Source organism: Periplaneta americana, chromosome 16, assembly GCF_040183065.1.
Source record: "Periplaneta americana isolate PAMFEO1 chromosome 16, P.americana_PAMFEO1_priV1, whole genome shotgun sequence".
In the NCBI taxonomy this organism is placed as follows: Eukaryota; Metazoa; Arthropoda; class Insecta; order Blattodea; family Blattidae; genus Periplaneta; species Periplaneta americana.
The window spans coordinates 150,878,306-150,891,384 of record NC_091132.1 but is presented as its reverse complement, the minus strand read 5'-3'; the positions used below and the strand labels follow the sequence as shown (position 1 = coordinate 150,891,384).

The 13,079-nt window shown below is 37.8% G+C and overlaps 2 protein-coding genes across 4 annotated transcripts in view; one reads left to right on the top strand and one right to left on the bottom strand.

Annotated features, from left to right (window-relative positions):
- Window positions 1-13,079, top strand: part of LOC138691333 (piggyBac transposable element-derived protein 4-like) — a 60,505-nt gene that overhangs the window by 31,651 nt on the left and 15,775 nt on the right. The window lies entirely within an intron of this gene.
- Window positions 1-13,079, bottom strand: part of LOC138691332 (zinc finger protein ZFP2-like) — a 229,103-nt gene that overhangs the window by 212,518 nt on the left and 3,506 nt on the right. For all 3 annotated transcript variants that reach the window (XM_069813213.1, XM_069813214.1, XM_069813212.1), the window contains one exon: window positions 2,867-3,004. In XM_069813213.1, coding sequence (XP_069669314.1) covers window positions 2,867-3,004 — 138 coding nt within the window. The remainder of the gene's footprint in view (window positions 1-2,866; window positions 3,005-13,079) is intronic.

Here is a 13,079-nt window from a genome sequence, read left to right as displayed (position 1 = left end):
ATATTTCATGGGGCACATCTTTTTCTTGTAGAATAGCTTTTTTTTTAACCTTTTTCAACATGCGGTACAACTAGAGGTAATTTAAAATGCTGCAGCACACTCATATAATCTGTTGCTACCAAGCAGGAGGGGAATTTTGAGGGTTTTACGAGGAAATGAGTCTACTATAAAACAAATAAATGAGGTATATGTACTAACATTAATATATTAAATGTAATATTTTCAATTTATATGAATTATTCATGAGTCAATAAACTGGGGAGTAATAATATGATGAATGGTGAAAAGGCGCATGGTGCAAAAGACGTTGAGAAGAGAAACAAAATACCTACATATTATCCAATATAGAAATAGAACAATTTTTGTATTTTTATGTAATGTTTATGACAGAAATTTGGAGACAGAAAATTATTACAATGTAATATTAGTGAGATAACTAACTTGTTATTTAGGAAATTGGAAAACATACAATATCATTACACGTGTTTCTAAGGCAATTAATGCACGAAACATTTTCTTTCATAAAGCGAAGTATAAGACGATATTTTTAAAGATTGGCATGATATTTTAATTTTACTGATCTGGCTACCCTAGATGTGCGTCAGTCATTCTCTTATCTGCTGCTCGCACACCTACACTGTGTTTACTGAAGGCTGAGTTGAGCTGCATTCGGTATTCTTCCGCACACAACCAGATCTTTCGAGTGTGCCATGGAAAACTGGAGGAAAATGATTGCTCTAGAATAACTATTTAACTACTGTATAATAGCAGAAATTATCTATGAACGAATAATTCAATTTCAAATCACGAATTTGGTTGACTTTGTACATGGTTTATTTTACGACACTTTATCAACTGCAATTGTTATGTAATGTCTTAATGAAATGGTGATAATGCAGCGAAATGAATCAAAGGTCCATCACCGAAATCTGCTCTGCATTGTATAAGAAATAACCCCAGGAAAAACTTCGAACAGGTAACTTGTTCCCACCATTATCTGGACACCAGTGCACCAATTTTACGGTCAGACAAGAATTCGTACAATTCCGTTTTTTGTAAATCTCAACTATGTCATTATATGTCTTCAAATTTTTACATTACCAGGTATATATTGGTCTGGTTCAGAAAATTCGTTCAACGATTTAGTGAACTTGATAAGTTAACCGAGAATTGCAACTAAGTTGGTGTCTACTCATAAGAAGTACAAGAAAATTCAAATTCATTATGTTTATTTCTAGTCATTTTAAAATTGGTAAATTGATGTTTCTAATTTTAAGTTTCCGTACCTGTATTAAAATGAAATGCAATTCACTGACAGAATAAGAGTAAATAAAATAAACAATAGTTCCATGTATGCTGTACCTGCACGTATGCTCAGGTGGAATCCACTCAAAACCAGTAACATATTTTATCGTAAAGTTATAAAATATCCTTTCTCTATGGCTAAGATAATGTTCTACAAACGATATATTGCAAATACGTAAATATTTAACAAGAGGTAATAAACAGATGAAGCCAGGAGATAATGTTTGCAGATAAATCTAAAGCAAAATCAATTATTTGGAAAGGGTAAAAAGTATTAAGAATTTTAGGCAAAGGGAAGACAAAAAGAAGTCATACCCTTAGGAACAAATTTTTTTCAAACCCACTGTGAGAATGTATAGCTTGGCAACAATTAAGAGTAAGCGTAACAAGCATTTTCCTTTTCATATTTAAAAAAAAACTGTGCTAAAATTCCAACACTAGTTTTCTGCAACAGGACATCACTTGAATAATTTCGAGGGAAAAATTGTTCCGGAGCCGGGTATCGAACCCGGGACCTTAGGTTTAACGTACCAACGCTCTACCACTGAGCTACTCGGGAACTCTAACCGACACCGATCCAATTTTTCCCTCTATATCCACAGACCTCAAAGTGGGCTGACAACCGTCAAGCAACCAACTTCGAGTGCACACTAACTCTGTGTGACTTAAATTGTGGTTTTCTGTTAACGAACAGTGACGTGTATTATGCAAATCAAGATTTCAGGTATAACTCCCTGTAAAGTTGATTTGAATACTTTCGAGGGAAAAATTGTTCCGGAGCCGGGTATCGAACCCGGGACCGTTGGTTTAACGTACCAACGCTCTACCACTGTGCTACTCGGGAACTCTAACCGACACCGATCCAATTTTTCCCTCTATATCCACAGACCTCAAAGTGGGCTGACAACCGTCAAGCAACCAACTTCGAGTGCACACTAACTCCATGTGACTTAAATTGTGGTTTTCTGTTAACGAACAGTGACGTGTATTATGCAAATCAAGATTTCAGGTATAACTCCCTGTAAAGTTGATTTGAATAATTTCGAGGGAAAAATTGTTCCGGAGCCAGGTATCGAACCCGGGACTTTTGGTTTAACGTACCAACGCTCTACCACTGAGCTACTCGGGAACTCTAATCGACACCGATCCAATTTAAGTCACACGGAGTTAGTGTGCACTCGAAGTTGGTTGCTTGACGGTTGTCAGCCCACTTTGAGGTCTGTGGATATAGAGGGAAAAATTGGATCGGTGTCGGTTAGAGTTCCCGAGTAGCTCAGTGGTAGAGCGTTGGTACGTTAAACCAAAGGTCCCGGGTTCGATACCCGGCTCCGGAACAATTTTTCCCTCGAAATTATTCAAATCAACTTTACAGGGAGTTATACCTGAAATCTTGATTTGCAGGACATCACTTGTAATAAAAAATAGTGGTAAGTTCTTTGTCTCTATCATAGAGTAAAAGGCACTGCAAATATTGTTGTAAAGAGGTAGTGGCCATTACAATCAAAATGCAAGATAAACACTGGCAGAAGAACACACAGTGCATTCCTTGTGCTCCACTTACCTCAGGTTCACGTTTCACGACAGTGAACGAAATTGACTCCGGATCATCCTCAAATTTTATCTCAGATGTGAGATCATGGCTCTCGTCCACAAATTCCTCCTTTATACCAGTCACATGCTGATCCATAAGATTTCGTTCCTGCAATACAAAGAGATATCTTAAATGAACAATTTATCACAAGGAATTAGAACAGGACTTCTATTGTTATTAGCACTCTATTTGTTGATATGACTCAGCCTGAGCACAACCCACAGCACATGCTTTATACTATGACGAAAAGGGTCAGGATTCATATGAAAATGAATATTATCTATGCAAAAACATTTTTCAAGTGCAGTTTTAATAAATTAAGTGTTTTTACTTGATTATTTAATCACGGTACAACAACTAGTTGATAATTTAGCGTCGATGGGATTGCTGATAGATGTTATTTGGCGAATGAGGCCGAGGATTCGACAGAGATTACGTAAAATTCACATTATGGTTGCGGAAAACCTCGGAAAAACCCAACCAGGGAATCAGACCAACTGCGAATCGAACCCATGCCCGAGCACAACTCCAGAACAGCAGGCAAGCATCTTAGCCAACTGAGTCACGTGAGTGGCTTCAATGAAGTTCTCGGAGAACAGAAACACATGATAAAATAAGTAATAATAATAATTTCAAGGGAAAAATTGTTCCGGGGGTGGGTAAAATTTTCCCTTGAAATTATTCAAATCTGCTTTACAGGGAGCTTCACCTGAAAGACTAGATTTGCAAGTAATAATAATTTATTCATTTAATCTGGCAGAGCTAAAGCCAGTAGGCCTTCTTTTCCGCCCAGCAAGACTCTAATTCTAACTGAATACAATTGGCTTACATAGTTATTACATTAATATTTAGACCGTAAAAGAGCATGAGAGTGAATAATGAAAGTAAAAGTAAATAATGATAAGTAATGTTAGCGAGACAATAATAAACATTGGTAAGAAATAATGATGATGATGATGATAATAATAATAATAATAATAATAATGTCAACAATAATAGTCATAATAATGAGATAATTCAAATATTTATTCTGTGATATATATAATAATTAAAAATTGAGAAACTTGCAACAGCTATATTTGTTAACGAGAATAGTTTGAAAAATATTTCCTTAGTCTATTCTTAAATTGGTTTGATGTCTAACAGTCTCTCACATTACTTGCTAGGGAATTCCAAAGTCGAGGAACAGCCAAAGTTAAAGAAGATGAATATGAGGGTGTTCGGTGGGAGGGAAAGGATAATAGTGAGGAATGTTGTGATCGTGTGTCCAGATAATGGTAGGAGCAAGATTTCAAATTTTACTAGTTGCACTCTGATTCCATATAACCAGTACCATAACACGGGGTTAGTCAGATCAATGTTTTGAGTTTTGTAAGCGTTAACCATATAAGCTTACAGCCTAGTCAAGTCTCGACTTAATTTTATAATAATCTATTTTGCAGAGTAATCTGTACCGAATGTAAATATCGTGCATTGTTTTCCAGTACATACTGTTTAACGTATTTTGTTGATCGGTGTCACTCAATAGTTGGGGTGAATCAGATCACACATTACTTTTTCATTTTAAAATGGATACATACAACTGAATGTGTGAAAACGATCACTAATTGTAGTTTTAAAATAGCATTTAAAGAATGTTTTAAAATTTATGGCAAATATAATTATAACAACATCTTAAATGAGTCAATCAATATCGCAGACTTTAGTATTAAAGAATGTATATTTCCCACGTCACAAGGTATGTTGCACCACCTTTCGAACTATCTGACCTACTTCCACTTCAGTAGCAAGATGTATTAAAAACTTATCACCATCTCCCACCTTTTTTTCAGAGAAAGTTCTTGTCATACAAGTCGTCTTCAATTTTTCTATTCACTCTGACAATGAAATAATTTATTATTTTCTTAGGCATGTTACATACTTGAAGAGATCTTGATAGCAAGAAATCTGTAATGAGAAAAATCAAAGATTGATAACATGGATTCAAAAGGACGTCTGGACACTGAAAGAGATTCTCATTTGATGAGAAAACCTCGAGCAAGTTCCTCGCTGGAATTGGTAGCTCAGCGAAATTTCTTGACACATTTATAAAAGATGTTTGACATTTATTCTACTTATGACTGAATGTAGAAAAAGATTAAGTAATAACTCAGGTGATGGTGAATGTATTGTATCATTTGTATTTACAATGAGGAACGATGGCTGATAATAATTGTAGTGAGAAACTTATCGAACTTGTATGATACCACTCATAGGCCTATTTGTATGATACACGGGATGAAAACTATAAAACACGAAACTTAAACCAGAAATCTGTACACAAATATCAGATGATCTGAAAATAATATTTTGATGAGCTTTAATAGTATTAATTACATTTGACATTGTATCTATATGTTTTAACAGTTTACATAATTTTAATCAGAACATAGCAAAGAATCCATTATCATATCATCAATTGCAAAAGAGTGAGGTCTATTCAACATGAAATAAACCCTAAATGTAGCATCATCCAAATCCAAAATCAGTGATCGAACTCGCCTTTATCTTCGTGAGATAAAGTGTGATGTCTTATCCAGATTTTTCTGGGTTCAATTTTAGGCATACATTTTCCTTTCGTTAACAAAATATCGTGTTCACATAACTCCATTTCGTCATTATCTAAAGATTTAGATTCAACTAGTGGCGTTCGTACAACATTTGTAAAGTACGACAATGTACCACTGTCTAGTATATGCAGTCAGAAGCTCAATACATAGGGAATATGCATCCATAGATAGTTGCTAACCACTAGGATCGCTACTATCGCCTCATCACAGACAATGCGAAATAATACCGGCACAGTCTATTGTTCCTATACTTGTGATTTTGAAAGATGGGACATGACAGGAGCGTTGCGATCGGAAAAACAACTGTATGTCACATAGCGTGGTAGGCCTGTTGCTATAGTAACAAGGGTTGAGTTGCCAAACTTATAGGTCCCACGTGGCGAGTGTATTATAGCTCTCTTGGCGACATTTATTGTGCAGACAATGTTAGAATTGGTACATTTGTCTTTGATTCTCTGTCGATTTTTATATTGTTTTCTTACCTTCGCGTCAATTGTTAATGAATGTTTTAACTTCGGCCATCTCAACGACAATTGCTAGCTTCCATCAACTTGCAGTGTGGTAGTCCATATTGGCAACATGGCACTGTAGTTCCAATCTCGGTCGCTTAACTGTCATGTTCCATCTTAAAAAAACAGGTATAGTACTCTCATCACCTCAAGCTTCATGACTGTATACACTAAACTGTGAATATACTTCAAAATATAACCTGTATTTCCCTGAACAAATAATTACCACAATCAGAAAAATAATCTCTGAATGAGGCAGTGCAGAGATGATCATAGCGGCAACTAGCTGTAGTATGTGGAGAAGGCCTCTTTGCCTCTTTCTCGCTATAAATTTCGCCCTAGCGACATTTCTTCAAGTGTGTAACGAGCATTAGTGAGGAATCTAATAATAGCGAAATTCTTTTTAGATAGCTTAATTTACCATTCATTGTTGTGCAACGGATACAATATTCTCCCGAAGCTTTTCTAATGCTCATTGTTCCTAATTTTATCTAATCATCTTCGAAAACAACACATTACAAAGGACATAAAATAAATACGATGATAGCTTTATCTCTGTGGCTTAATGATTCAGTGGTACAACAGAAAAAATTGTTATTCTGTGTGTTAAACTTTCTATTTTACAGTTCAGTTTCTCATTTTACAATTTTAAGCTAAGTTTGTAGTACAGTAAAAAGAGACTAGAATATTTTAGTTAATTAGTGGGGTTTAAAAAGGACGCGTCAGCTACTATGCCTATTTGTGCCCTTATCTAAACTCCTTCACTAAACAGAAATACAATACAATAACCAGAATACTTAAAAAAACTAAAAAGCATTGTCATGGTTAAAACGAGGTTCACAAATGCTGTTTCAACAGGGTGATGCATAAAAAAACATAAAAGTGAGCACTACTCAGATCCTACCTAGTATTTAAAAAGGAACAATAAAATAATAAAACAAATGCCACCAGAAATAAATTGTCTGGCGCATTTATAAAATGCTCGGATGTAAAAGGTCCGAATGTCAAGTTTGTTAAAAACATATACTAAACAAATGTAACCTCCGGATGTAAAGGGTACGGAGGATAAGTAAAACGGTCATTAAAAAACTAAATCACACTGTCAAGTCCTGTATTCGATAAAAAATCTCAGAACTGTATTTATACAATTAAAATCATTTTGAAGAGCATCATGTAGAGTCGGCTGAATTCCATATTGGCGATGGACACGGTCATATTTTTTACAATGCAATATGCCATATATCACACTCCGGCTGAGGCTCGCCACTCAATCCTCAACCGGGTGAGTAAAACTTCTTCGTGTCGTGACGCTCTTGTGGACGAACACAAAACTCAAACAGTATTCTTTATTCTTCGTAATTTGTTTCCCTCTTGTGCAGGCCATTCTCCTTCCCATTGCCACCATAACGTATGTTTCAGGTAATTTTGAATATCTTGCCACCTCTCACACCAATACACCTCGGACCCATTCATAGCACCATGCCTTGCTGCAGCATCAGCTGTCTCATTACCAGGGATGTCAACATGACCCGGAGTGCACACTACTCCAATCTCATAATCAGATGTTAGGAGAATGTGGAAAAGTTCCTGGGTTCTCAACACAAGTGGATCATCAGAATTCAAACGTTGCAGGAACTGAATGGCGCTTAAAGAGTCGGAGCAGATAAGGAATTTGCCCCGGGGTTGTCTCATTAAAAACAATAAAGCTCTATAAAAAGCATATATTTCCGCGGTAAAAACACTAGTGTACTGGTTCAATTTATATTTAAATATCTGTTCATTTGCAACATAGAAACAACCAACACAATCATTTACTCGGAATCCGTCAGTAACACCTACTGAATAATTTTGAAACTGTTATAAAAGTTCACTAAAAGGAAGTTTATAAACAAAAGCTGGCGTAAAGTTCTTAAAACTTCGGCTCACAAGCAAACGTTCTGATGGGGGCAGATAAAAAAGTTAAAATTTTTTTTCTTCCACAATGTTAATAATGTTAAAAAAAAGTAGTTACACAAATTTTGGCCACTCGACCGCAATTACGAGGGCAGTAAAAAATAAGTTCGCCAGGGGGCCACTAACAGAAAAAAAAAACATTTCATTGGACAAATTTATTGGAATGGACACAGAAATTGTTGAGCTATTTTTCAACATATTTTCCATCGGAATTGAGACATTTCTCATATCATGGGGTCGACAAAGAGACGTGCAGACGCAGTCAAATGCTGCTTCCGATCTGAGGCGGCTGATTCTATGACACAAAAATTGATTCTATGGCATGACAAATGTCTCAATTCCAGAGGGGGATCTGTTAACAAATAGCGCAACAATTGCTGTATCTGTTTCAATAAATATTTCTATGCAATTGTGCTTTTTTTTCTATAAACGGCCCCAGGGAAAATCACTTTCTGGACGGCCTCGTAATTACCAAATTTTGTATAAGCCTTCTTTTGAAATTATTAACATGGTGGAAGAAAAAAAAATTAACGTTTTTATCTGTCCACATGAGAACGTTTGCTGTTCAGACTTACATCAAACATGGGACATCACATAATCCATGGTGGAGTGGTTATATACTCCAGTGTCCGAACTGTTGGCGGGCGGATGTCGAGCTCGGAGAGCAGTTCACGAAATCGCACGCCTGCCGGACGAAGTCTCTGTGGATTTTCACTGTATCGGCCATAAAGACACATATGGTGATAGGAGTCGTACGAATTGTGCTGGGGCTGTGAGCGGAGCTCAACAGCATACGAGCACAAGAAGACATTACGTCGCCGATACAGTGATGGTTCACCCGCTTCGCAATAGAGGCTGTCTATCTGACTCATTCAGAAGGCAACTGTAGAAAGTCGTATCCCATGATGACGGATAGTGTCTAAGAGACGTAAGTTTGATTTATTTGCTGAGCCATAGATAGAACAGCCAAAATCCAGCTTTAATGGGATAAGAGCATGATAAAGACGTAAAAGCACTATGCGGTCTCGACACCAGCGAACCCCTGACAAAAGCAGTAAAATATTTAACGTTTTTTCGCAACGCCTTCTCAAATCACATATATTCACATACAAAATTAATTTATAATCAAAGATACGGCCCTAAAATCTCGCAGTGTCTGTATATTGCAACTCCACTACATTAAGACGCAGTTCAGGCCGTGGATGCAGTCCACGATGGTTATAGAAGAGGACGAACTAAGTTTATAGAGTGGAGAATTTAAAGCCTTTGCGAACAGCCCATTCTGATAGCACGTTGATGACCAGTTGCAACTGTCGACCAATGGATGGAAGATAACGGGAGCTGTAATATAAACTGAAGTCATCAACGTACAACACAGAAGAAACTCGATCACCGACACAGTGGGCAATTCCATTGATCGCAATGCAGAGAGGATGCTTAATACAGACCCCTGCGGAACGCCGTTTTCTTGAAGATGTTCAATAGAAAGTGTGGTGCCTACTCGAACTCGGAAATATCGCTCTGCAATGGACTTCACAATAAATGTTGGTAGACTGCCACGAAGTCCACAATCATGCAGAGTTTGCAGAATGCCATACCGCCATGTGGTATCGTAAGCCTTTTCTAGATCAAAGAAGACTGCCACAAGATGCTCCAAGATGCTCCTTCTTGAGGAAAGCATTTCTAATGGCGGTCTCCCGCCGAACAAGATGATCTGTGGCGGATCTGTGATTACGAAAACTACATTGGATATTAGATAATCGGTGTCCAGATTCGAGTATCCACATCAGCGTTTGCTTATCATTTTTTCATAACCTTGCACACAGCTGGTAAGACAAATTGGCATATAATTGCCTGGTAAAGAAGGATCCTTTACCGGTTTCTGGACTGGGATTACTATGGCGGAATGCAAAGCAGATGGAAGTACAAAGTCAGTCCAGATTATGTGTATATTGACAGAATAAAGGATTTTCCAGCTGGTAGAAGATGGCGAAGCATGCGGTTATGGATATTGTCAGAGGACAGGGAAGGTGTCAGGGGATGTGTCTAGTGCTGCCTCCAGCTCCTTGGATGTAAATGGTGCACTGTCGTTTTCAGTGTTATCAGATATAAAGTTCAAGGTTCATTTTTCCGCAGCATCCTTGATTTTTAGAAATTCCGGGTCATAATTATTTGAGCTGTTTATCTGTGCAAATGAGCTAGTGAACATTTCTGCAATTTCTATGTGACTGGTGGTCGTTATGCCATTGTTCAGATGGCCCGGAATTACAGAACTACATTTCCCCATTATTCGACGGACTTTGTCCCATACGATGTTAGCTAGGACGTTCTTCTTCAATGAATTGACGTAGTTTGTGCAGGACGTCTTCTTAGCATCACACAGAGTGCGACGAGCTTTGGCTCGAATACATTTAAACTGGACAAGATTTTCTTGGGTTGGATGGCGCTCAAAATTGGCATAAGGCACATTTGCGGTCTCGGATTGCATCTCTGCAGGCATCCATCCACGAAGGGACAGAGAAGCGTTTTGGCCTGCAGGACGACCGGGGGATAGATAATTCTGCTGACTTTAAAACCACATTTCAGAAATGTTTTACTACGGAGTCCACACTTTCAGGTTCGTTATCAACGAATAATATGGACTCCGAAAATCCGATCCAGTCCGCCTTTTTAATAACCAAGTTTGGAGAGCAAGATTCCGCAGGTCGTAGAGTGGACATACGCATTCGGATGGGGTAGTGGTCACACAGCCCATTCGAAATGCGTGGACAAAACTGGGCTACAAATGGAGTAACTATCATGGAGTATGTACCGTGAAGAAAGGATAGGTGTGTTGGTTCCCCTGAATTCAGGGTAATTAGATTTAGACGTATACATACCTCTGTTATTTTATTTTCTCTATCATCATCGGAATTTGAGCCCCAAGAGTAGTGGGATACATTAAAATTCCCCACTAACGGATATGGAGCAGGTACCTGTGACAGGATATGTTCAATTTCAGTCACTGTGAAAAGAGTTTCTGGGGGCATGTAGACACAGACTATTGAAAACTGAATGGTGGATAAAGATATTTTTGCGGCTGTGCAGTGATGAGGAGTGTTAATATTAATGACAGAGGAAAAGATACTTTGGCAGAGTAAGATGGTATAACCTCCATTGGCCCGAATACTGGCAAGATGATCATACCAGTGAACACTGTATCCTGATATATTTAGGGAATGTTCAGGTCGGAGGTGTGACTCCTGTAGACATAAAATAGCAGGGTTCTCATGACAGATCAACTGTTGTAGTTCTGTGTATCTGCTGCGAATACTGTTCACATTCCACTGTACAATATCAGTCATCTCGAGGAGCTAAATCATGATGGTGGCTTGACAGGGAATTCATTCATTCATTTATTTTATTCCATAGATCTTACATGAGCAATGAAGCTTTAAGATGTGGAACATGTCAACATTTTACAATATTACAATTACAATTTTTACAAATTTTTATAGTTGTACAATTTAGTAATTTTCTACAATTTTTACAATGTTGTACAATTTTTTTTTTACATTTTGGCGAGATGTAGTGAGATGAAATGAGGTCCGAGGATTCGCACAAAATATTACCCGGCATTTGCCTTTTCGGTGGGGGAAACCTCGGAAAAACCCAACCAGGTAATCAAATCAAAGGGGGTAATCAAATCAAAGGTGTTGATGCCAAGGACTCGCCATAGACCATCCGGCTTCAGTCCCACGGCTGTGGAAAACCTCGGAAGAAACCAAAGTCCAAAGGGGGATCCAACCCAAGCCCGAACGCAGCTCCGGATCAGCAGCCCAGCGAGTCTGCCGACTGAGCTACATCGATGGCTCTACTAAAAGTATACAATACATAGCCAATCAGATTATTAAATTTACAAACGCAAACGATCATTCATAAGTTGAGCTATATTATACTACAAAACAATTTAATTAAATTTAAGGCATAAACAATTCAACCAGTTGTGATATACAGAAATTGATAATACATATCATGCAAACTACTTCAAATTACAAACACAAACAATTTATCAGTAGAGCTATATAGATTACTATTCAATTTAAAGCATATACAATTCATCGGCCAAAACTATACAAATATATACAATACAAAGTAGCATACTTTCATTAAGCTATACAAATTTGTGCAATTAATATCAAGTAGATTAATTCAATTTATAATCATAAACAATTCATCAGTTGAGCTATACATATTACCATTCAATTTACAGTAGGTCTATATACAATTCATCAGTAGAGCTACACAGACTAGTAATCATTTTAAGAACATATACAATTCATCAGCCAAACTATACAAACATATACAATTAAATTAGTTCAATTTACAAACTTATTTTCGTTAAGCTATACAATTCATATGAAGTAGATTAATTCAATTTATAAGCTTAAACAATTCATCAGTTGACCTATACAGTATACTATTCAATTTATTTTCTATGACTTACTGCTCTTATCTGGGACTGCTTAGTCTTCGATTGTGGCGACTCACTAGCAGTTCGTCGCACTTCTGATCGTGATCTTGATCGACGACATGATCGAGAGCTTGATCTCGACCCCCCCCCCTCCGCGCGAACTAGGAGTGCGACATTCTGGAATTCTACCAGGCCTAGAATCCTTCTCTGCTGTCACAGCAGCAATCTTCTTACAGACGTAAGGCCTGATGTCAAGCCCACACGTGTCGTCTGACTCAGCAGTCTGAGTGGCAGCGTCAACATTCGTCTGGGTTGCGATCTCAATTCGCTTCCCAGGTAATTTGTAAGAGGTGGCCTTTGTGTGGTGGCATCAATTCCCTCTGTTGCTTTCTGCACTACAGACCCATAGGACGTTTCCACTGCCATCTTTTCTTTATCTAAAATACGCTTACCCACCTCGAAGCTAATATTTTCCCAGACTCCAAGCTCTTGAATCGTCTTCTCCAGCAAATACTTTGGGCAGTTTTTCGAATTAGAAGCGTGATTCCCAGAACAGTTTACACAGTGCTCGGCGCCAGCACATGGGGAATCCCCATGGTCAGCACCGCCGCACCTTGCACATATGATATTGTTTGTACAACGTTTTTGCGTATGTCCGA